The sequence below is a fragment of the Rutidosis leptorrhynchoides genome, chromosome 5, assembly GCF_046630445.1.
Source record: "Rutidosis leptorrhynchoides isolate AG116_Rl617_1_P2 chromosome 5, CSIRO_AGI_Rlap_v1, whole genome shotgun sequence".
NCBI lineage: Eukaryota > Viridiplantae > Streptophyta > Magnoliopsida > Asterales > Asteraceae > Rutidosis > Rutidosis leptorrhynchoides.
Window position 1 is genome coordinate 380,000,917 of NC_092337.1, and position 26,436 is coordinate 380,027,352.

The following is a 26,436-nucleotide window of genomic DNA, read 5'->3' on the forward strand; positions in this document are numbered from 1 at the left end:
TAGCTTTTTGGAAGTTCGGCCAAGAATTGGGTAGTTTAACCCCAAACACCATGCTCTAGTGTCGTTTGGAAATTAAAATAGAACGGTAAAAACTTGTATTTTTGAACGAAACTCGTAAAACGGCCGATGTGGGCCCGAAGTTGTAAAATTTGATTTTATTGTGAAAATCTCTTAGTTTAACTTATATTGACATGTGAAAAGGTTTTCGTTTAAAAGTGTCGGGAAGCGGGTTTTCCGCTCACGTAAGTGGGACAACCAAATCAGTAGCCGGCAGTTCATTTGGACGCCGTCCAGATCTTCTGGACATCGTCCAAAGCTTCTTTGCTGGATTCCGTCCAGATGTATTGAAACAGAAAAAAAAAATTAGTGTGTTTTTGAGATAACGAAGTCGGGTCGTTACAAACTTCCCTTTTTTTGCTCGAATTTCCCCTTTTTTGCTCGAATTTCAGTATATTTTTGAGTTCTCAGGGTTCTCACACAAAAAAGTTCTCATTTGATCCCTCTACTATATATATATATATATATATATATATATATATATATATATATATATATATATATATATATATATATATATATATATATATATATATATATATATATATATATATATATATATATATCATGTATTGTTTATCTATTTGATCAAGGAAAGATATGAAGCTTAACAAATAGTTCCTACTTGTACGATTTTTATATTTTGTTTAAGAAGAATGAGCTACAATTTTGATGTTTAAGTTACATTTTTTTATTTAAAGATACGTATGATGTTGTTAATGTATACAAAGTATTGTACAAATTGGTTTATTATTTACTGTATTTAGGATATGTATAAATATATATAGGGTATTATTTATTTATTTTTTTAATGTATTGGGTGTTGTTTATATATATTGTGATTTACAAGTTACAGATGTCAAATAAATCAAGATAAAAAATATATATAATGTGAATAAATTTTGTTAAAATGCAGCTGGATAAACAAATTAAATATTATTTAAATTACAAAGAAACCGATTTTTCCCTAAAAAGATGTTTCTTATGTTCAGAAAAGAAACCGACTTTTACATAAAGAGAGATCTCTTTGCTCTAACAAAGGAACCGGTTGTTGAACCGGTTCTATACTTTTAGAACCCCGACCTAAAGGAAACTCTTGTAAAACAAATTCCTAAAGGCCAAAAAAGAGGTTCATTTGCTTATAAAGCTAAATGATGGTAATTAACAAAAACATGGTTATATCCGTGTTTTTACATTTTTCTGGTATATATGTTTTTTAGTATATTTGATATAGAGTTTGGATATCTAAAAAGTTATGCTTCAACTACGATTGACTTACAAACATAGAATGATAAACTTATGTGACTTTTATATATATATATATATATATATATATATATATATATATATATATATATATATATATATATATATATATATATATATAGGCAGGATCAATGGGGAAGTAACCAATCGGGGGGAAGCGGGGGAAGCAAAAAAAAAATTTTTTTCGTTTTTTTTGAATTTTTTTTTTCCGGCATCAAGATCACACGAAAATATGAACATTTAGAAGAGACACTTCGTGATGAATGTTATTATTTAGGCGGGAAAACGATCGACAAAAATAACATTCAAGATAATATTGTTCGTGAAAAATATGAACGTTTTTTTTCTTCATGTTTTGTGAAGTAAAATTTAGCCCGATTTAGAGTTTAGGGTTTAGGGTTTAGGGTTTGGTGTTTTGGGTTTATTCCATAAACTCAAAACACCAAACCCTAAACCCTAAACTCTAAACCGTTCGTGTTAAAAACTCAATCTAAATCCTAAATCTAAACCCTAAATCTAAACCCTAAATTTCTAAACCCTAATATCTAAACCCTATAAACCCTAATATCTAAACCCCAATAGCTAAAACCTCAAAATACGCTCGAAAAACACGATAATTGTTATATATTACTTCTTCGAGCGTTTTCCCGCCAAAATAAAAACATTTATCACAAAGTGTCTCTACTAAATGTTCATATTTTCATCTCATCTATAATGTTCGTGAACAAAGTTTTTTCAAAAAACGAAAAGAAAAAAAAAGTTTTTGCTTCCCCCCGCTTCCCCCCGAATGGTTACTTCCCTCTTGATCCTACCTATATATATATATATATATATATATATATATATATATATATATATATATATATATATATATATAGGCAGGATCAATGGGGAAGTAACCAATCGGGGGGAAGCGGGGGGAAGCAGAAAAAAATTCGTTTTTTTGAAAAAAAATTTTACCGGCATCAAGATCACACGAAAATATGAACATTTAGAAGAGACACTTCGTGATGAATGTTATTATTTAGGCGGGAAAACGATCGACAAAAATAACATTCAAGATAATATTGTTCGTGAAGAATATGAAGGTTTTTTTTCATGTTTTGTGAAGTAAAATTTAGCCCGATTTAGGGTTTAGGGTTTAGGGTTTGGTGTTTTGGGTTTATTCCATAAACCCAAAACACCAAACCCTAAACTCTAAACCCTAAACCCTAAACTCTAAACCGTTCGTGTTAAAAACTCAATCTAAATCTTAAATCTAAACCCTAAACCCTAAATTTCTAAACCCTAATATCTAAACCCCAATAGCTAAAACCTCAAAATACGCTCGAAAAACACGATAATTGTTATATATTACTTCTTCGAGCGTTTTCCCGCCAAAATAAAAACATTTATCACAAAGTGTCTCTACTAAATGTTCATATTTTCATCTCATCTATAATGTTCGTGAATAAAGTTTTTTCAAAAAACGAAAAAAAAAAAGTTTTTGCTTCCCCCCGCTTCCCCCCGAATGGTTACTTCCCTCTTGATCCTACCACTATATATATATATATATATATATATATATATATATATATATATATATATATATTTCCTTTCCTCCTCGTGAATGTGACGTCCACTATACTTAAGAATGACAAGCAGAAGCTTTAGGGGTACAAAAGATACCGTGTAAATAAAGAAATTAGAAAATTACAATGTGTTGGCCTACTGACAAAAACTTAAAGTGAATATAACTAGAGCCTAGAGATCTTAAGTTTAAATTCTAAGAGAAATAAAGTATACCCTTTGTGGGCCCCAAGGATTAAGCCACGATGACTCTAGGGGTACTCGCAAAGAATTGCCTCAAGCTTAGTCAGCTTGCAAAGCAGTTCAGTAGCAATTCGGTATCCAGGTTAATCATGCAACATCTTAATTAAATGTGATTCAATTAATAGGAACGTTTGTAATCAAATTTTTAACTAATACCTGCTGGTATGTGTAACAATAAGCTATTAAGGTTAGAGGTGCACATTTCGAATAAAAACCGGATCCGGACAAAAAAAACGGATTTGTTTTGTCCGGTTCCGGATCTCGGCGCCGGTTTTTATAGGATTTTTTCTGGAATTGGTTTTTTTCGGTTCTCGACCGGTGTTTTCGGATTTTTCTTCGAACTAGGATTCGATTTTATCGGTTATATTTTTACCGGTTTGATTTTTTTAACTTGAACAAACTATAATATAATCAATATAAACAGAAGCTATAACTCTTAACAGAAATTATAACGTTTAACGTTCAATTTTGTAACGTTTGAAAAAAACAGAACAGAGTCTTTCTCGCGGTTGCGATCTGATCAACCGGTTTTTATCCGGTTTACAACGGCTAGTCGGATCCGGATTTTAAAAACTCCGGTTTTCATAAAAACGAGTTCCAGATTTTCGATCGGATTCGAATTAGGATCGGATGTTCTTTGCACCTCTTATTAAGGTTATTGAGCATCATATCATAAGAGTTCTTTCATATAGAAGGCCTTAACAAGCAACAACTATGCGGATTTTCGAGTGTTGTGGTTAACATGGCTCGAATTGATTTCTCTCTTTACTTTGCTCATATTATTGCTTACCCAATTTTGTTCCATTCCATTTCATTCATTCTACATTATTCCCAATCATTATGCAACGACATGTAAACAAAATTGCGAAATGTTCTATCAGAAACTTGTGGTCTTGTAGGGAAAACCCTTGATACAACAATGAGAAGATCCACAAGTAAGAATGAATTGCTAAATAGTTATGGCAGCTATCGTCATCATCATGTAACAATGTTACGATGACTATCAACAAATTCCCGAAATAAATACTTGAGTATCCTACCACCCTTTCCGCGCATATGTTTATGATTCCTCTCCCCGTCACTCGTTCTGCTTTCAAGATAATCAACTGCTGCATCACCCAAGGCCTTTAGCCATACAGGTGCTAATGATTCTGCTTCCCCCTGCCTTAAGTACTCACCAGGTAGACTCTGCACCTGTAATATTAATTTCCCAGACGTTATGTTATTTTTAAATTAATAGTGTCTATTTTTCTAAATTTTCGACGTGCGGGTCAGGTTGACTTGAGATATAAATATATAACTCACATATAAATAAGTGTCTTGGTACTTTTCAGTCATAATCTTATTCGAGAAATTTAATGTGTATGAAAGTTATTAGTCTTTAAACTTTATAACTTGTTTCCTTTTTAGCTATTTTTGAATTATACATGTTTCATATATTAGAGATAAAAGATGCAATCTGACCGCAGCATGTAGCCATCCATGTAAAGAATCCCAAGAGAGAACAGATTTCCACGTCGTTTTCTCGCTAAAGCTGCATACAGCCGCCAATTCTTGCAATATAGTTGCAGATTTGTGAACCTGAAAGTAAGTGGGAGCGTAAACTCAACCGCAAACCGAAAAACTAAACCAAGATAACCAAACTGAATAAAAACCAATGTGATGTTTCGTTTTCAAAAAAACAATACTACGGTTTGGTTTTTGGTTTCCTCACTAAAAACCGACCAAAACAACCAAACCAACCTCTTTATATTATATATAATACTTCTATTTACGTATATGTACTATATATGTTCCAAATTTATTTAATAAACATGCTCGGGTGGATAAACCGAAAAACTGAACTGAAATAGCCGATTAAAAAACTGAAACCGGACAAAACCGAAACCGATAATACGAATGGTTAATTATGTTTTTTGGCTTTCTTAAAACCTAACTTACGTTTCAATATTTGGTTTTAGCCAAAAATCGAACCAAACCTACCCATGAACACCCCTTACCGGGAAGAAAACACAAAAATATACGATCTCCAACTAAGTAATCAGCAAACACACAAGTCATGTGGAAATAAAGTTCCGAGGAGTTATCATACAGAAAGTAGTCAGCTCATTCGTTAGACTATTTATCAGCTGTCACTAAGTGAGTAAGTGTGCATCATCATAAAGTGGTCGATAAGGTTAATCATCTTAAATGTGTCAAATCAAGACTTGGCTACATATATAATGGGTCAAATGGGATGAAACTTGAAATTTACCCTGTATTATTATAAAATAAAACCTCGTAAACTGCTGTTTCTAAAACACAACACATTTGTTGCATTACTTATTAGGAACAATCAAGTAAGATTGGCCGGATCCAATCTAGACCCGTTAGCCCGCCCACAAGACGATGCACATCCAAGAGTATACAAAACACACAAAATATTAAGTAATAGAAAGGTTTACCCTTGACATTGCTGAAACACCAAGTAAAGCATAAACCACATTTGATACAAGGCCTTCGCCATTATGAGATATCACATGAACTGTCATCGATGTAAGTAATGATTCCGAGTTACACGTCACTGATTCCAGCAATGAAGTCAGGCAAAGCTCTAAAAAACCTACACCACAAAAAATATTAGAAGCATTAATTACATCAACTATGTCATACAATATCCTTAAAATGACACTATAACAAAATTAAAAAATTTGCAAAATCACAATTTATAACAACTACACTTGTAATTCACGTATCTAAAGATTGAAAAATGATGCTCACAAGACATATATGACATTGCTGCAAGTGCTGCACCACGATGCATAGCTGTACAACATATGGCTGCTTTTTGAAAGGAAACTTCTAGAAGGGACCCAGAAGAAGCCACTACTTCCTGTAACAACATGAAACCTTAACTAAGCATCTAATTTGTCATACTAAATCACAAGCCACATTTATAAGTGAAACATGATAGAATAGAGTATATACCTTTGAAGAACTGCGAAGAAAAATTGATGTAAAACTACAATAAGCCTCCACGAGATCGGGCTCTTGATCGCAAACATATGAAGAATTTAGAGCCATTACTGATGATGCATTTGTGAATCTTTCAAGTGTACTGATGAATAGCTGTCCGTATTCGTCCTTATTACCAAATTCTTCCACGACCACAGAAGCTGTAAAAAAGGTTGTAAATAATTGGCAACATGTATAAAATGTATAATCATTATAAATTCAATGCTTTACCTGTTCTAATGTAGCACTCGTGAGTTTGAAATGACACAAAATTCGTTGATAGATAATCTAGAACTTTGGGTAACAGTGTCACAAAATGATGACCTGCAAATCAATACACTTTTCATTAACGAGAGTTCTTTAATATTCACAATTGTCCAACATTTCAATTGAGATTGCGAAAATCACCTGCAGATTTGATTGCAAGTGAAAGAGCCCTGCATGCTGCCATGGATAAACTTGAATTCTCGATGTGCTCTGACTGAAAGAATTTTTCGAGCAGAGGCCAAAAACTTTCAAGGAAGACAATAACTGAACTGTCGATATCATGACATGTAGAGGGTGTCGTTACAAGATGACTGAAAACAGTTCCTATCCTGAAACCATTTGTGATAAATTTCAATTAAAATAAGCTATGTTACTCGACCTAAATGCTATTGACGGTCACAAAGAAAACCTGAAAAAACCCCTCACTGCAGAACTGATGAGATGAGTATAAGCAGCTGGTTGTTGTCTCAAAGAATTAACTTGATCCCGATCAATCTGAATCGAGACACAGAAAAAATTGAGTTTATTTTATAAGTTTATAACATCAATGCAGAGATTGTTACTAGATATTTTTCAATAGAGGGTTAAAAAATATCTTACAAGTTTGCCGATAGATCCAAAGCTAGGAGAAAGCAACTTGAGCAACAAAGTGTTTCTTAATTCCAAATTAGGAAGGCATGCAAGTATCAGAGTAATAGCCCCAATAACATCTTCCTCATCTTCTAAAGGTAGACGCTTTTTCTCCAAATCCTGAAATTATTTATTTAAAAATGGAAGATCAGAATACAAAGGTTTTAACTGAAAAAAAAAATAACATTAAAGCATAAGGAACAATCTAATTGGTAGAAACTAACCTCACCAATCCACATAAGCATTTCTAAGCTTGCAGGTTCGTGCATAATATTAGTAGCATCTTCACATACCTTTCTGAAGGCAGTTGCACATGCATGCGAACACAACGGTTCCGACATACCAGCTGCTAAAAAAATACTGAAAACAAGAGATCGGGGACATAAATAATTTTTTATGTGGGAATAAATGGTGTCAAATTTCATGCTATGAAAATTCAAATTAAAATATCCTTACAGAAGTGGTCTGGCATTAGTTATGTAAGAAGACATCCACTTCGAATATGAACCGATAACATCTGCAAGTGATCTATGTACCTAAAGCAAACACAATCATCAACAGAGAATCATGTTTTGGTTCTGAACAATGAAGTTTCTTACACATTAAAACTTAATTGATGGTAAACGACATACAATGCACATAAATCCTTTTGGTTCGTATGATGCCCTATCACACAAAATTGTCACCAAGTGCAAGATCATAGAGAGATCAAACATTTGGCCTTCATGCAGTACTACATCAGCAACCTGGAATGAAAAATGATTCGTAAATAGAACATCGGTAAAGAAAGATAGTTGTATATCCAATCTTTAACTTTGTATTATTAGGTCTCAGTTTTTATTGTGTAGAAAGAACCATATGTGTAAGATGAGTTACAATCTGGTAAACGCAACTTACCACGTTAAGAGCAGACATTCTGGCGTCCACCTCCTTCCAAGGAATTTGTGCGTTTGAAGACATCCAACCACCAAAAAATATCTGAAACGAAAATGGAATGATATTATAATATTATCATAAGATAATATGAATGAAGAAAATCTAAGCTACAAGCACACATATATATTGTTTGTGACTAATAATGTAGGATCTAAGAAAATACAATATGTGAATACCTTTTGCAAAAACACAGCAGACTTTAAAAGCTGGCAAATGTCCACCAAAAGCTCCATTAAATTTAATCTAAACTGAGCAAGCCCATCTGGTAAGTCTCTACTTACAGTATCACCTTTATAGATTGAATCATCCACCTACCACAAAGAATGTCTATTTTAATGTTATTGGTTACAATATGCATAATTGATACTCCCTCCGTCCCATATTAGTAGTCCACAGACAAAAAATACACAGTTTAAGAAATCTCATCATTACATTGTACTTTTTCTTTACTTTACAGTTTTACCCCTTACTTTTTTCCTATCTTTTTGTATTACAAACAAAAGTTAAGGGCGTAAAAGATATCTACTTATTACTCTTAACTATTTATGGAAGTGGACTATTAATTTGGGACAGCCCAAAAAGGAATACTGGACTATCAAGATGGGATGAAGGGAGCACTAAAGAAAGACGTGGTAAATACAGGTAAACTGATAAGGTTTCCTTATTCTAAATACCCAGGAAGGGTTAATTTTTACCCAGGTGTATGCGGCCTAACCGGTATTTGTATCGCCAAAAGAATAAAATTTTGAAAAAATTGTGGAACGTAAAATCAGATACGTCAAACGAGAAATACCTGAGAACGCATTAAAAGAGCGTCAAGCAATGCTGAAAATACGGGAATATATACATCTTTGACATGTTTACTATTTTCTGTGATCCCAACATCCATTCGAACAATATTGCTAGCAAGACAACACCTAAAAACAGAAAGAGCTAACAAACTAAATTATCAACATTCACCCGAAGTTCAAAATCGTGCATCTTCAATAACTACTATGTTTAGATTTGTCTAAACTATAATAATTATTACCAAAATTGCAGGGTTGAATCTGCAATCTCCCAATCTTGACTTGGAAACGATACACAACTGCCAGAAATCAAATTATATCAAAATTAACATAGAAGATATTCCATTCATTAAGAAGATACACAACTGAAATATACCAGATTCCATGATAAAACTACTTTAAGTTTTACAACAACTCCAACAAAAGATCACTACTTTAGATAAAAAGAAAAAAGAAAATTGTTGATTTGTTTTGCGTAAGGTGTTATAAAAAGGTGTTGATTTCGGCTCTGACCTCAAAAGTGCATCAACCAGTATAAGTGCTTCTGAGTTGGCCTCTATGATCAAACTTGGGGCCTATATACCAATAAATTATACACATTCATAAGCATTTGTTGTATAGATGTTATGTTGAAGGGGGTGGAATGATTTTTTGGGAATCATATAAACAAGAAAGTTGAAATTTGTTTGTCCGAAATATAAAGAACATAGTAATGGAAGTGATAAGCAAGATTAATTACTTACAGCCTGACCAATCTCGGACAACAAGCATGCAAGACCACTAATTATTTTCTCATCTCCACCACCGAATGCTTGAAGAAGAACATCTTTAAGAAACCCTACTTTGCATATAAGAACTTGTGGCAGTCCCTGTATGAAGGGGGAAAGTAAATCTCAATAAAAGTTTTACCCAATAAATATATCACTTACATAAATATCTTTTGGGTAAACGGGTAAAAGAATAAGGTTTCTCATGCTTAGGCTACCCCTAGAGGTGGAGTATTTGTATGTATATAACCTTTTGGGACAATGGAGATATCTTCTATGATTCTATAGTGAATAGTAATCATTGCTACGACTCTACAATAAAATAAAAAAAAAAAAAAAAAAAAAAAAGATGCATGCAAATATAACGATTAAAAAGTTTCTTCTGTATCTATCTTCTATTCAAAAAAGGTATAAACCTTATGAAACATGGTTGATAGGTTGTAGTGTTATAGTTTTTTTCTATTATCTACAACATGTATGAGTTAATTACATTTGGAGTTATGATTCATGTTAGTTCTATCTTCTGATAAGCTAAGGAAATGTTACGTTGTTTCATACTAGTATATAGCTACATGACATACACATTTACACAATAAGCGATAAGTTCACCAGTCCATAAATAAGGATTTGGAGATTAAGAGATTATAAAATACTACCATAGGATGAGATCTCAAGAAGAAAGTCATGTATATATACTTGATCATCATTTACCAACTCAAAATGAAAAGAATCAATCTCTTATATTTTACAACTTATGGGATATACATACCTCATGCCGACCAACGAGCTCAATCAAAATCTCAATAGCCAGATCAAATGAGGATGGAACCTATAAATCCTCAAACCAAAGAGACGTAAGTACAACAACAACAATATTTCTAAGGGGCTGTAGATGACACTAACCACAAGATTGGATTTTCACCTGCAAAGAGTTAAAAACAAAATTAAGAAGGGGATGGGCCAGTAATGAGCCTGGTAAAATTTCTGAAAAGCATCCTGCCCGAACCTGAAAACAAGCACACATGATTTAGATATAGAAAAATGTAAAAACAAAATAGTTATTCCAGATAAACATCCAACAACCATCATTAAGATATTAGATATATCAAGGCACTATAGTACATCCATCTGTTGACAGATATATAAGACTAAGAAAGATTAAAACTTTAAAGCTTTGCCTTACCCAACTTAACAAACAACGAAGTATCTTTCTGCTCCTTTCATGTAGTTGAATAATACTATCAAAACTTTCCTCAGATTGCTGCTTTAGGAACTCCAACACTGATGATGTATGCAAAAGTAGCTGCCAATGAAATCGAATAAATTAGTTGCTAAAGTATGAAACATAAAGTAAATGTAAATAAATATGTGTTTTAGTACCTCAGGGCGATGGTCAACTCTTTGACCTGACTTGGTTCTATGATTAGCACATTCATCTTCAACAACTTCTGGTAAGACTGTTAGCATTTCCAAAACAACAATATTGCCATCTTCTAGACCTTGTAGATTTTGAAGACTGTAAAAGAGCTTCTCAATCGGCTTGTAGTACTCCACAGCATGAAGTATAAGTGTGGATAGAGCTAGACAAATTTGTGTTAAAAGCTACAACAAACACACACACAGATGAAGGGTAAGTTATTTTTTCCATTTTTGTTACCAAACCAATTAGACTCAATAAATCGAACTTGTTTTTTATATCATTATAACAAATGCCAATACATTGAAGGAAGAGTACCTGAGATGGGCCTGAACTAAATCTCTTAGCAGCAAGAAGGAGGGCATTAACAAGAGATTCCTTTGCTTCCAGCTGCAAACAATGTCCTTCATTTTGAATCTAAAAAGTGGTAAAACCCAATTAAGATCCATATCAATACTACCGTACATAATATTGGTAGAATAAAAATATTATCCATTGTCGAGTAATGAAAATTGGATAGACCACATCCCACATCATAGTAACAAAAACATTAGAAGTTACTAACAAGGGTTAACGGTATCATTAAATATTACTGAGGGGATTTCGCTTGAGACTTTCTATAAAACTATCACATTAGGCCTTTTCTGACAACCAGCTGGTAATTTAGTACTTCTAAGTAAGACTTACCAAAAGCAATTTGCCATAGTAAAATAGCCAAGTGCCACACACAGTTTTTTAAATGTTTCTTAGCTAAATAAAATGCATCTTATTGGCTCTCTCTACAATTGAGGTGTTAAAATAACATGTGTTACTAATGTTATATGATGGATATTTGATGTGGTGTTGTCCGGATATCAGTTTTACACTAAATTGAGTATGTATTGGTGATAAGAAACGCATTTTTTCATTCTCCATTCTCCAGAGATGTGTCAACAGAAGCTTTATTTAAAGTGTTTTTTTTGTCCGCTGGTATAAAGTTTTTTTATTTGGCATATAATGCTTTTGAAAGGAGGAGCAGTTAGATCTTATCAGTACTTGAATCAACCTTTTGCCTGATTCTGATGTTCTTTTATGTGTATTTTCTAGTTCGGAAGTTGGTCTAGATCAAAGTTGTAACCATCGCTAATTGGGGATTAATCGGTATAACCTTGTAGGATTAATCGGCCAAATCAGGGATCAATAGGAATATACATTATACATTTGATTAGTAAGTTTCAGAAATAAATATGTAAATATAGAAGAAACCATAAAGATAAACATAAACTTTAACATAATTGTCTAGAAACATAGAAATAATCGTTCAATTGTTCAAATACAACAAAAACTCTAATTCAAATTCACATTCAAATGTTGAACAACTTTGAGTTTGACCAATTTTGACCGACTAAATCCGACATTGACCAATTAAATCCGATTTTGACCCACTGACTGGCATTGACCGATTAATTAGAGAGATTTCGGAAACTCTATTCGATCTGCTTATAAAATAGGATTAATCGGGATTTTTATAATCATTGTCCAGATGCAAGACAACATAGCCAACAAGGGCCAACGCAGTGTAAGTGAAGGGCAGATAGTGCAAGTGAAGGCACATGTATATGGCAAGCAATAAATTTGGTTCGATCTTTTCGATCAAATGTGTAAATATATTTAATTTTTTTATTCTGAACTTGAAGAAGAAAATGGCAAGGCTAAGGTTAAATTAGTGGCTTGGATATTGGTCATTCCAAGGACTCACACTTGCGGTACACACAACATTTAATTATATCTTTAACTCTCTAGCCTATCTATTTCCCAAACTATCTCTGTAAACGTTGGTTGTATACTGTTAGGGTGCAAACCAAAGTCCCCCATCGGTCATGGGACAAAACAAATGTATGTATATAAGTCTAAGGGAAAGTCATTCTATCACCAATTGGTTTTAGAATAAGGATGGACTCTTGGGCTTATATTACAGGACATTGTGTTTGGGCTATACGATCCTTACATATACTTGTATATGATATTTGTTATAAAAACATATTTTATATCTTGTTTGCCAAAAAGAAATCCAAGAAAGCAACACAAGTGACACCTAATATCTTAAGTAGCCTAACACCTAAAATGTTAAGTAGCCTAGTATACTTTAGTTATTCAGAACCAAATACCACTCGTATACAAACAAATTCATGTGCACTACACATTAGAAGTAATCGAAACGAAGGCAATCATGTATTTACTAGATAAAACAGACATTTTCTTCTAGTAGAGCTAAGCAATTAGAGATGCCAATACAACACTTAATGCAGTTACAATTATAATTACTGAAATAAACAAAATTGAGGTAAATCAATTGCACAAGTGAATGTAGCTTAATTATTCAATAATTAATTAATAAATAAATTACAGTTAGTGAAGCTAACCTTCCGTTTGAGAAGTTGAGCAGCAAAGAACTCAACTTCAAAATCAGAAGCATAAGATAAACGATCAGATGTCAAAATTGAAGTAGTGATCTCCCAAGCAGCATTTGTTTGTTGAAATTGTACCAGCCACTGATTAGCAGATACACGATTACACGATTGAGTATCGTGATTCAATACGTGAACAGCCTGCGCTACTTGATTTTGTAACTCCATTTCATCGAATTCGCAGGGGTTTCATACACGCCGCCGGCCGTTGTTAGCCGGAAACATGTGGCTACGGTGGATATAGGAATACAGAAGTGTAATTAATAGTTGCAGTTGGATGTCTAGGGTTTGGTAAAAGAACTGGAGTGTTTTTGTGACTGGTTATTGGTGGTGATCTATTTGTTTGGTCAATTTGTTAATCAGTACCCTAACGACATTGATGGAACATGGAAGACGACATGTGAATAAAAATGGTTTTGGGTATTGCTATGGTATAGTTTGTCCCCCTAAAATTTGTAAATATGCCAAATTGACCTTTTTAACAAAATAAAAATCCATTAATCCCTTTATTTTATAAGAACGTAGAATTGTGTCCGTCCCATGCTAGCCCTATTTTAAATACATGATTTATATGCATGTATATTCAACAAATTACATATAATTGTTATCTAATGTTCATATCATTGCAAAACAAATATTCACAACCGCAAATTACATGTTCAATTGTGAATTATACAAAGATGTTCGCATGTTCGCAAACACATCTGCACATGTGAACGAGAAATTATTGGGGGCGGTTAGAGACAAACCCCACCCCCATAACCAAACTTCGGTTAATCGATATTTTTTAACCATTCGGTTCGGTTAAAAACGGTTTGGTTAATGCGGTTAATTTGGTTAACGTGTTGATAAAAAACGGTTAATTCGGTTAACCATTTATCACAAAAACTTAATAAAATTTGTGCCCAACGACCAACATTTCACAGATTAAGCCATCTAATATTTAAGTTAAGACATATAATATAAAACATCAAATCATCAAAATTATGAACATGTGGGTCTGAATTCATATGATTAGAATGATATTTAAGGTCTAATAATTTTATAATAGTGATGACCAGCGAGGTGATATCTTATATATAATGATATATAAAAAAGTTGTAATTTTTTTTATAGTTTAGTGGTCGACTATTATTTGATAACAGTCTCTCGGGTTCTACATATACTTTATCATATATTAGTTATAAAATGGGGCGGTGCGGTTAAATTAGTGCGGATATTTGTGTAACGACCTTGGAATTTCCAACATTTATTTATTAATAATTATTATTATTAATACGTGTGATTAAACGAATGTATGTTATTACATTTACATGTTGCCTTGATTGCCCGTACTTGACTTTTAAGAGCCCGAAACGTCTTTGTGACACCCGGAACTTTCACGAATAATATTTTTAGATATTATTTACATTCATGATTAAATTTATTAATCATTTTAATTAACTAAGGCTATTAGTTAGTTACTTGGGCTTTAATTGGTTTAACTTGTGATTTATTTGAACTTGGGCTTTGTTAGTGTAATGGACTCATATTATTGGACTTTCAAGCCCACCCTACATTATTAGTGGACTTAGTTAGCCCACTCTTCCACTTGTAAGTATTACTTAAAACATTAACTAGTTAGTTCTAACAATTAGAATCTAGTTAGTTGTTCTTCCCATGCATGCACCCACTTTAACCACCTTTAAGGACAACTACATGCAAGTAACCATCAAACAAAGCCTTCCCTCCCTTTTCTTCTCAGCTGGCCGTGGCCTATGGGTGCCCATGGGGTGGTTTTTGTTTTCATTTTTCATCACTTCATCACTTGATTTTCTCTCATTTTCAAAACACACACTTATCTCTCATTTTCTCTCAACCATTCTCTCTCACTTTTCTCTCTTTCTTGTAAGTGTTTGAACAACTTTTCTTCTCTTCTTTTGTTGATAAAAACTGATTTCTACATGAACATAATCATCATCATCTTTTGTTTATTGTTACTAGTCTTTGATTAGTTAATTACTTGTTGTTATTTACTTACATGTTTCAAGAATCTAACTTTCTAGTTTGATTCATCCTTTGTCTTGTTTTAACAAGAACAAGCAAGAACTAAACTCTCTAGTTTAGGTTCTACATATAATGTTCCAAAGATTATAAAGTTCTAGTTGTTGAAATCATACTTGTAAGTCATGGAAGTAAACTTAAAGTTTACTTTACTTAAAGATCAACTTTGGTTGAACCTTTAAAGTATGAGCAACCCTTGAACTAATTACTTGTTTAATTAACTTGTTTCTTTATTTTATACACTTTAATTTCATGTAGTTAGTTTATATGGTCAAGTACTACAAGTTAGTCTTGATCTCATATCTCTTGAACAAATCAAGTTAACCTTGGAAGTTCAAGAACACACAAACAAGTTTTCTTTAAATAGAACTTTGGATCTAGACTTTTGAGTCTCGGATCTTCAAGATCAAACTAAGAACTATGTTCTACTACTTATGATCTTGATTAGTTAGTTAACTTTCATGTTTATAGTTCATGTATGTGTTAGATCTAAGACTTTGATGTAACTTTGGTTCATCAAACTTCATACAACTCTTAAGTGAGTTGTGCTTCATGTCTTAGACTTGCACATGGGTTATGATGGTCAAGACTTGGTTAAGATGATGTAGATACATCAATGAGTTGTACACTTGAAGCTATATGCATCAAGGATGAGAACCATGATGAACATCAAGCACCAAGACCACCGGAACCCTTTTAAACTCACTGTTCTGTCCAAAACCTACTGACCTGATGCTTCTGGAACAGACCAGTAGACCTGGGCTGTTCTAACCTTGATTTTTAGATAGAACTTTTCGAGTAGATAACTTTTCATATAGGACTCGTCTTAATCCGAGTTACGGTTTAGGATTTATGGCCCTCCGATCGTTACTATGTCCTTTAACGTTGTGCAGAAATTTCTGACCTACTCGCACTTAGACCGTCGCCACGGTCAAACCAAGATGAGTTTGCTTCTGTAAATTTTACCACACTTAAGGGACTCATAGACAGAGCCATGGCCACTGGTCTCACCTTAATTCAGTAAGGGTAGAGGCCGTGGTGACTGACTGAAGTCAGACTTTGTTGAAAACTACTTTCATAAACGAAACTTACTTTACGCCTTTTGTTTGATGATGAATGATGATGACCCTTAAGACCTTAAATACATACTTTTAAACCTATTAAGACGATTTACTGACTTAGTACTATTTGACTTAGGTTGAGGACTTCGGACCATTTACTTGCACACCTTTCCCGACTACTACTTTACCGCTACATATCATTGTGAGTTATAGCATTCCCTTTTTACTTTAACTTATTTTAGGAACTGAGAATACATGCGGATTTTATGTTTTACGTACTAGGCACGAGTACTTAAACTTATATATGTGTGGGTTATATAACGGCAGAAACATTCCCTTTAGCTCGGTAACGTTTAATCATTGGTTTATGAACCGGTGAACGCGAATCTTAGATATGGATCCATAGGGTTTGACATCCCCACTCGGGCTAGTCGCGCTAGCAGTCAACGAGTGTTTAATACTTCGTAAACATACGCACTCGCCAAGTGTACTTTCAGGGGGTATTTTAAACGTTAAGTTAGTTACCAAGTGCCCACGGTTAACATATACTTTATCATACTGTTTTGAAACGCTCTTTGTAGCACTGAAATCTCGTGGCCTACCTTACATACTGTTATACTTAAACTATAGCTCACCAACCTTTGTGTTAACGTTTTTAAGCATTTATTTCTCAGGTGCTTGAGGTTGCTTCCGCTGTCTTACTTGTCGTGCTGTAGAACCCGCTGCTTAGAGTTGTTATCGCATGACTACTTATCTTGCATTCAAACTTATTTACTTTTGAAACTATGTTATGTAACGACCTTTGGGGTCACGTACACTTATTTATTGCTTCTACTTAGCGAAGCATGTTTTTGGAATGTAAAACATTTGATGTTGGTTATGACATCACCTTTTTATCATGAATGCAACTTCTTTAATTACAGCATATAGTACTTAACCTTGTAATGATCCTGTTGTTGATGATTCGTACACGATGGTTTTGTACGGGGCATCACAATTTGTTATTTTCATAACCGCCCCACAAAGTACGGTTAATTCAAAAATGTTAACCAAACTCGCGGTTATGCATTCGGTTTGGTTAATTCGGTTCAGTTATAGCGGTTAATACGGTTATGGTTTGGTTAATGCGGTTTTTTGCTCGCCCCTAATTTAAAAGGTTCTTGCAGTTCTCACTTTTTTGTGGTTCTCGTTTGAACCTGCCCCGTAGGCTATTTATCTATCTATCTATTTACAGTATTTATTTATCTATCTATTCTATCTATATCTATATCTATATAGTCTAATAAACCTCTAAAATGATGATGCCATCTTTTAGCTAATTACTTTTTAATTTCATAAATGATGATGTCATTAATATTTTATATATTAATTTTATTAAATTCTACTTAATTAATTAAATTTTAAAAACACGATAATGTCATAAGAAACATACAAAATAAAGACAAATTTTACGATTATTATGGAAATAAAATAAAACACCCCCATGACTGTATGTACAATATTTGAAACATTATGTACAATCTTTGAGCAAACTTTATTATTATTATTTATTTTATTATAATAATTATAATTATAAACCTATCATATTATCAATATTCAAATATGAATTCTATTTACGAGATTAACAACATTACATACGTATGCAAAAATACATGTTTCTATATATTTGTAAAAATAACGACAAGTTTCTTAGTCAAATTCATGGTTCCACGGGTCATTAAAATAAATGACTTTAGCATTTTCATTCACTTAATCATTAAAACATGTCATCCTTTCCTTAATTTTTAAATTAAATAAATCATAATAATTAATTATTAATTAATTAATTAATCTTATTAAATTAAAATTATAAATGAAATCGGTTTTTCAAAAAATAGAAAACAAAATTTAATTATTATAAAAAAAAGTAACAGATATCAAGAATACATTGGCCAATTATAATTAATACCCCGAATTTGAATTTAACTACAAACGCGTACTGAAGAAGCCACCGCCCTTATCCAATTATCATCACCTTTCAAATGTACGCACGTCTCCCTTTTGAAATTACCAAAACACATGCCTCTTTCTCTCACACATAACCCAAAACCAAGTCTGAATCTTTAAAATCTTATATGAGTTAGGTAACCAGACAAATCTTCATCTGCCACCATCTCCGCCATCTCCGCCACTATCTCTAAACTTTGCGATCTATAGTCACCACCATGTCCGCTATCGCACCACCATCGCTGCTTTTGCTTCGAATATCAGATACATACGGCTCCATCTTCTTCATTCATCTAGAGCTTTTCATCTTCTGGCAGCTTCATCACGAATTCTCTAAGGTAAATCAATCTTTTCCAGATTCAATGAGAAGGTAGGATTATATTGCGATTGTTTTCAGATTCTAACAGGTAATGTTTTCAATTTCATCTTCAACATCGATTTAGGGTTTTTCAATATGAGATTTGCAGCTAGGTTCATAAATTATAAATCTCTTCATAAGTCATTTGTTGAGTTAGGGCTTTGATTTATATAAGGGCTTTTATTTTTCACTTATTTTTAATTAATGTCTGAAAATACTTTGATTTGGTGAATCATGTAACAGAGACAGCAGATCGAGCCATCGCACCATATCTGCAATCACACTATTTTGGATTCTTTCAGATTTTGATCTTGAGTAGTAAGATTCCATATTTCCTAATTTTCTTAATTGTTTGATCATATATAGTTAAACATTTGGACTAAATTATGATTCAAAAAATTGACATGTGAGACTAAATAAATATCTGAATGTGTAATTATATGTTAGGTTTGTTTATTAAACTGTTTCTTTGACCCATAGATTACAATTCTTAGAATTTGTTTTTAAAAAATATAAAGCTGATATTGGCATTTTTGAGATACTAATAATGTCCTCTTATTGTTGATATTAAATAGTGTTATCTTGAACTGCTTCAATGGGATAAGATCTTCAGTTGTCCTCTTACTCCCATTAGAACATGTACATACTAAAATTAAGGGTACTTTTCGAATGTGCTTGAGCATACTTTTCTGTATTTGATGGATTATGCTATTATCTTATGTTCTAAATTTTATAGCCAAATTTAAAAATATGTAGAGTAAAAGTTTGTTATGTTTTTTGTGTTGTTACAGGTGGCAAACTTTGTATAACTGTAAGAAGTAATATCTTTTATCACTTCATGTTTTTGGCTCTTTGTGTACTTGAAGCTTGATCTTGATCAAGAGTAGTTTGTGACTAATTTATGTTTGTTGTTGTTGGGCTGCAGCTAAGTTGGTTACAGTGAAGATTATGTTTGAGAGATGGGCAAAAAGGTTGCTGAAGCAACACCAGTTCTTCTCTCAAAATGGATCCCGTTGCACAAATCACCAGTTCCAATCGATCAATCCAGGTAGTTTCATTTTAGTTTTCCATAAATAAGTCACAATTTTCTAAAAATGACCGTTTTTTATGGGAGCAATTGATGCACATTTTTTTTTTGAGACCCTTAAAATGTATTTACAAGCTTTTAATATGATTGGTATTGGTAATTGGTATTTCCTCTGTAAAATATCACGTCTGCCTCATTAGTTCAATCTATTTTTTAGTTGAAAAGTTAATTTAGTGAAATATACTTGATTTGGTTCTATACATGTACACATGGAAATCTACAGCATATTTATACTCATAAACTTTTCTAAAGTTGTTATATTCATGCAATTGCAGCCTGTTGTTAATAAACAATAGTTTTCCATGTTAATGTGTATTTAGTCTTAAAGATTGCAAGTCAAACCCATTTTGTTTTATTTTGGTTTTGATTTTGATGACCCATTTAATTTCATTTGGTTTAATTTACTACAAAGAATAAATTCTTTCCCCATTGAATGTTATACCATCTTCATTTTTTTTTTATAAAGGTGTCTAAATGGGTGGGTCAAGTCAAAGAAGATATTTGATGTAAGTTTTTATTAGTTTTTTTCCCGAATTATTATCTATGTAACTTTAAGTTTGTGATGTCAACTGTTTTCATGTTAATATGCTTTTTCAAGTGACTTCATTTGTATGGGATGAAATTCTTAAAATGTTTGGGCTAATATGTTTTCTTTTAAGTTGTAATGATGTAATGATTGCTTTTAAGTTCTAATACTGTCCCATTGCTTCCGTGTCTGCATTGGTTATGTAATTGTTTGATCCTTCGAGTCAGATCTAAAATAGTATTGTGTCATTTGGTAGGCGTGAAAAGAAGCTCAACGTTCATGTCAAAACTTATATTTCACATTATGATGGTTAGTTATCTATCAATATGATAAGTTCTTTAAATAAAATTTTTTATTTGAGATTTATCTTATAATCCCCGTTTTGGTTGTTTTACAGTTCTCCTATAAATGTTCTCAAACCATGAAAAGCAACATCACTACGGGTGCGACTTCTCGCAAAGCTGTCTAAGTTTTTTGTTAACATGTTGACAAGTTTTTGAGTTTGAACATTAATGCGCACCGACGATAATCTATCATTTTGCAGATTGAAATCAGTGAAGCTGCAATAGATTGGGGATTGCAGTGCCTTTGTTATGAAATTAATAGCAAGTTAAGCACAACTTTAATTTATATGTTGATAGTTGGTTTATAGTATAAGTTAGTTATAACTACTTGAGTGGTTTACATTTGCTCTTGCAAAGGATGTATCTCCTCGAGGTGTAAAAGCAGCATCTTTTCTCCTGCGGACTGGACTGAAGTTACATAGGAATGCACTAATAATAATGATAATATAATATTGCTGTCTTTTTTTCATTGATAATATTGTTATTGTGTTCTTTTGTTGCTTAAAATTTATTTGCATCAACTTCCTATTTAATTTTGTTATAGTAAAATGCAGTTGGCCAAGTAATGTCAAGCGAATTCAAAGAATTAATGCCAACGAAGACAAATGGGTCGAAGAGGTCAAGTTTTGGCCAAAATATTTTGATTCAAGTAATTTTGTTTTTAGTATATTTTTATGCCATAAACCATAGTCTGTCATATCTTTGTATTGTCATATCTTCGTCATAATCATTTTCTTATCTATAGATGTAGCACCCAAGCACACCAAAGGTAATGTATCATTATATAACATATCAGTCAAAAAAAATTCTTTAAAATCCCGTGATTCCACGGGTCTCTGCACTAGTAACTAATATTAAATCTCTATCATGATGATGTCATCATTTCACAATTTAACCCTTCATTTTGCTTAAGCTTTCCACATGTAATTTTTTTAAAAATCTAGATGATGTCATTATTAATAAATATTAATACAATTAATTGTCATTATTTGCTAATTATTAATTCAATTAATTAAACGTTCAAGTAAACCCGGTGTATATTAATATTATATTCGGTAAACCACGTTCAATTAATTGCATGAGATATTAATACATTATTATTATTTTCAAATTTTCAATATTTAGACAATCTAATCTTTTACTAAGAATATTAAAAGAATATGATTAATATTATATTTAGTAGGCATCCTATTTATAACAGGATCATGAATGGTATTACGATCCTTAAATTTCTGTTTAAAATATTTTAACTTATATGTATAAATAGGTTACTATTACTATATTGCATTTTTAAATATATATTTTGGCTTATTTTATATTAAGTTGCATGTTTGTGTTGTCTAGAATTGTCATTATTTTGTGTTGACTTATTTTATATTTTAACTTATTTTATACTTCGTATTACAACTAATGTTGTTTACAAGAAAGTTCTACAAATCTTATCATATGAAATTTGTTACATGTATGTTTCTACATTCTTAATTTATTTTGCAATAATAAGTGTTCATTTTGTTACTTAATATTAAAGTTCGTTATTATATCCTACTCATTATTTCGTGTACAGTAATAACTTTAACATAGAACTATAGACTTGAGCTATATTTGTTTTATGTTAAGTTTTGTTTCTATGATCGTCAAACATGGGATAATCACGCAATGAAATTGAAAGATTTCTTCAAGCTCTCTAGGTTGATTTGCAAACATCTACCTATGCAAGTTGTTGACTCAACTATCTTTTTTAGAATAGTTTAGATGTTTCAGTTATCTATTAATTTACATTTGAAAGTGGTGACTACTTCTATTTACTCTACATACTCAAGTTTGTTTACTAAACATAATTATAGTTTCTTCCACTTTAATATATTTTCTTAGTTATTCTATTTTATCACTTGCATTTTCATTTAACGGCTAATACTATTTGTAGCGACCCGACAAAATCGTCATTGACGGTGCCGTCTACTTAGGTCCCGTTACGTGGTCATAAGTCTTTAAATAACATTTGACCAAAAGTATGTCGCATTCATTTCATAAGTAAAGATGTTTCAAGGTTTACAAAAGTAGTTCAATGACTAGTTACATTACAATGTTAACGTACAAATGAAACTTATGAGACATGATTTAGTAAAGTCAAAAGACGCTTCACGTATGCATGTATACTCGACATCCAAGCAAGTATCAAGATAGAGTGCGGAAGCATGTATCACTTAGCGTTCAAGGACCTGAGAAAACATATAGAAAACTGTCAACGAAAAACGTTGGTGAAATCATAGGTGTAATAGTAAACTTTGTTTTTGAACCACAAGATCTTGTATTGCCATAACGTTGATTATCTAAATCGTTTTCATTCCAAAGTTGTTATACGTTTGTGGAGCACCCAATTATCAAGACTTAACTGTTCACGAACCCCGTTATCATAGTGTTAGAACCTACACTATATACTCGAAAATATATTTCATCCGCTAACGGTAGCGAACCGTCCGAATGAGGGCTTGTCAAGCCCATGTGATCACACAACATAAGTTCACGTTTACACCCTGCAAGTGTAACTAATGATAATTGAATTGAGGCCTTTTTGTTCTAACCCCAAGTGGAATGTTTGTTTTCGTACTTGTGTTCAAAGCATAGAAGTATTATACGTATATGTTTCTCATCCCATAATTTGAAAGAGTAAAAGTTGTTGAAAAGGTGGGACTATGATCTCACCTTGATTGCACGAATATAAACGTACTTCACAAAGTAACGTGTGCAAGAACGAGTGCTAGTCTTAACCTAAACAAATAGGTTGTATCAATATCGGTAAACACGGTCGGTCAAAGTTGTTCAATTAGTCATATGGCTCGTTACAACTCGATTATATAGCATGTGAATCAAATTGTCAAGTTTCATGCAAGAATCAAGTATACAAGAAGGTTAGAACGGTTTAAACAAGTATTGATTAAGTTTGAACAAAAGTCAACTTTGGTCAAGTCAAAGTCAACAAAAAAGTCAACACGTTCGGGTCGGGTCCCGAACTATTTATCTGAGCTAATTATTCATATATAATCATGTTAGAACAAGTTACATGTTAATCGGAGGTGCGTAGCATAGTTGGAATTAAATGAAAAAGTGCAAAGTTGAACAGTCCCCAAACGCGACCAATGTCGTGCCGCGACATAGCTGGGCCGCGCCGCGGCATATAACGTGAGCTGGTGCCTGGGTCGTTTCAAATGTCTGAGTCTCAAACCAAATTTCATTCAAACACAAATTACGAATCGTAAACATTCAAAACACGTATCTTATATCGTTGGAAAGGTAATTTGATGAGGAATATAACTAAACACGTTTCATCAATCAAATTCATCATTTGCAATAATCGAATTTCCAAATTGAATGATCAATTAATGCTCATCATAAATGCTTCAAGTCTATAAATGCACATTGATGATTCGGGAATTAAATGCACACATATAATACGCCTTTTGTAGGTAATTATGCATACAATACTACTAAACACTTATAATTAACATTACAAAGCATTCAATTCATCAAAAATCCATTTTACTTCTATCAAACCCCAACTCAAAATCATAAATTTAGCAATTATGTTTATGGAGTCTTTCTAAGTCAACCTACACATTAAATTGAAGCTAGTGATGCTAGTAACACATTTAATACATGCACTTTTAATATTTAACAACATTCAAGTAACCAAATCTCAATATCAAACACACCCAAATATTCAAGTTTAAGCTAATTACATAAAATAGCAAGATCGAGCATATAAATCACATATTCATGTTAGACTTGAGCCATAGACACTAATTAACACTTTTATAAGTCAAAAACATCAAGAACATGAAATTCAGTGTTTTTAGAAAGTTACCCAAATGAGATGAGATTGGTATGGATTCGAAGAGGAAGATGCAAGGATTCCGAATATGTAATTTGTTTTAGTTGATGCTTGCTAGATCTTGAATAGATGATGAATTTGTGTTGAGTGAGTTGAGAGAAAAAGTGAAAGTATGAGATGAGAAGGAGAAGTGAATGAGTGGTGGTGGGGAGGTTGACTAGTTCCACTAGTCACCACTTTGCCCACTTGACAACATTAGTCCCTCGAGTTTAAAAGCAGGTGCACGAATTACCTAAACGAGATGTTTTAAAAACGCGTATTAACAGAAGATGTTATAATTATTTAACAGACTTAAAATAATTAAACAGAAAGTAAACGGAAAAAGACGGGATGTTACACTATTTGTGTATCTGATTGTCAAGGTACTGTTAACTCAACGATTTCAGCATTCACATTCATTTGATATCTGTAACATATTATTCAACTGTTTCTTTTAAGAAAAACTCGTGGTTTCACGGGTCTTTTCACTAGTAGTTAATATCTAAATTCTATAATGATGATGTCATTATTAGGATAATTCATTTGTTAAGAAAAAAATCAAAAAGAAAAAAAAGTATTGTGGGTGATGTCATTAATCTAAATAATTTTAAATTAAAATTAAATCTTATTAATTAATTATTATTATTAAATCTTATTAATAATTATTTTAATTATTAAAATTAAAATTTTTTAAATTATTTAATTAATTATTTTGAATTGAGTACGAGAAGGTATAAAAGTTAGGCAGAAAGAAACTAATTCTAAATTTATAATTTAATTTACACTTTCAAAATAAAATGACAATCAATATTATCTCTTATGATTGGATGTAAATTGTTTAATATGCATTTTAGGTGTTTGATAAAATGTTCAGCTGGCGAGTTTCTTAGTCTGACTATGTGGTTCCACGGGTCGTTAAACTAAATAACTTTAGCATTTACGTTCACTTAATACCTAAAACATATCATTAAACTGTTTCGTTTAAACAAACTCGTAGTTCCACGGGTCATTTCACTAGTTATAAGCTATAATGATAACGATTACATTGTAGTAATATTTGTAGTTGTACATCACTTAATAGGACACATGGAAAGAAAAAGAGTGAGAACTACCCCTAAAATATGTTCACTGATCAAAATATGATGGGTAAGGAACTAAGGATCGTCATACAAATTTTTGAGTTGGATTAGTTTAATAGCTTATTTTTCTTATATGATTTCTTTAATATTACTCCTTTTGTTTCAGAAAAATTTATTTCTTTAATATTACTCCTTTCAGAAAAAAAATTTCACTTTATTATATTGTCTTTATTAAATTAATTGTTCACCTACAACAATAATTATTAAATATTACTACACTTTCAATCATTCATTTCTTACGTAAATTCAGTCAAACCAATATAAATGTAAAACTGACATTTATGAAACATATCTTAGTATCTGATCTGTTTTTGAATAAGTTTTTATTTGCTTCACTTTATACTTTCTAACTTGTTTGCTTATAAAGAGTAACTATTGACTCTAATAAGTTCTTTAAACATCTTTTTAAGTTCTTTGAATTAATCATTTTGATTCAAGTTTTTTTTAATAAAGAATTTACATACGAATAGATATAAGTTAGTTATTTTAATTGGGTCTTAATGACCATCCTAATCATGTCTACGTATATTTTAGATTTAAAAGGATGACTTGCAAAATAACAGTTAGCAACACTTATTTGTTTAACCTTAATCACAAGCTAAATTGTCATTAATACGCCATTAGGTGAGATTAAGCGAGATTA

The 26,436-nt window shown here is 32.1% G+C and overlaps 1 protein-coding gene across 3 annotated transcripts; it reads right to left on the reverse strand.

Moving 5' to 3' along the window:
• Window positions 1-3,978: 3,978 nt before the first annotated feature.
• On the reverse strand, window positions 3,979-13,664 carry LOC139846856 (transportin MOS14-like). Of its 3 annotated transcripts, XM_071836401.1 has the most exons (25): window positions 13,337-13,664; window positions 11,253-11,351; window positions 10,898-11,119; window positions 10,701-10,820; window positions 10,440-10,523; window positions 10,287-10,346; window positions 9,494-9,619; window positions 9,264-9,325; window positions 8,993-9,049; window positions 8,756-8,879; window positions 8,244-8,273; window positions 8,139-8,168; window positions 7,924-8,004; window positions 7,659-7,772; window positions 7,483-7,562; window positions 7,251-7,386; window positions 6,997-7,146; window positions 6,806-6,891; window positions 6,538-6,725; window positions 6,361-6,453; window positions 6,103-6,290; window positions 5,896-6,007; window positions 5,580-5,737; window positions 4,600-4,716; window positions 3,979-4,329 (listed from the first exon to the last, which is right to left on the reverse strand). In XM_071836401.1, the coding sequence occupies exons 1-25, from the start codon at window positions 13,547-13,549 to the stop codon at window positions 4,114-4,116; spliced, it is 2,946 nt and encodes a 981-aa protein (XP_071692502.1). In that variant the 5' UTR covers window positions 13,550-13,664; the 3' UTR covers window positions 3,979-4,113. The 3 variants fall into 3 exon arrangements, 2 of the variants coding, with proteins under 2 accessions (XP_071692502.1, XP_071692501.1); XM_071836400.1 differs by having other exon boundaries at window positions 8,139-8,273; XR_011759213.1 differs by lacking the exon at window positions 3,979-4,329 and having other exon boundaries at window positions 4,601-4,716; window positions 5,580-5,736; window positions 5,894-6,007; window positions 8,139-8,273.
• Window positions 13,665-26,436: the final 12,772 nt, after the last annotated feature.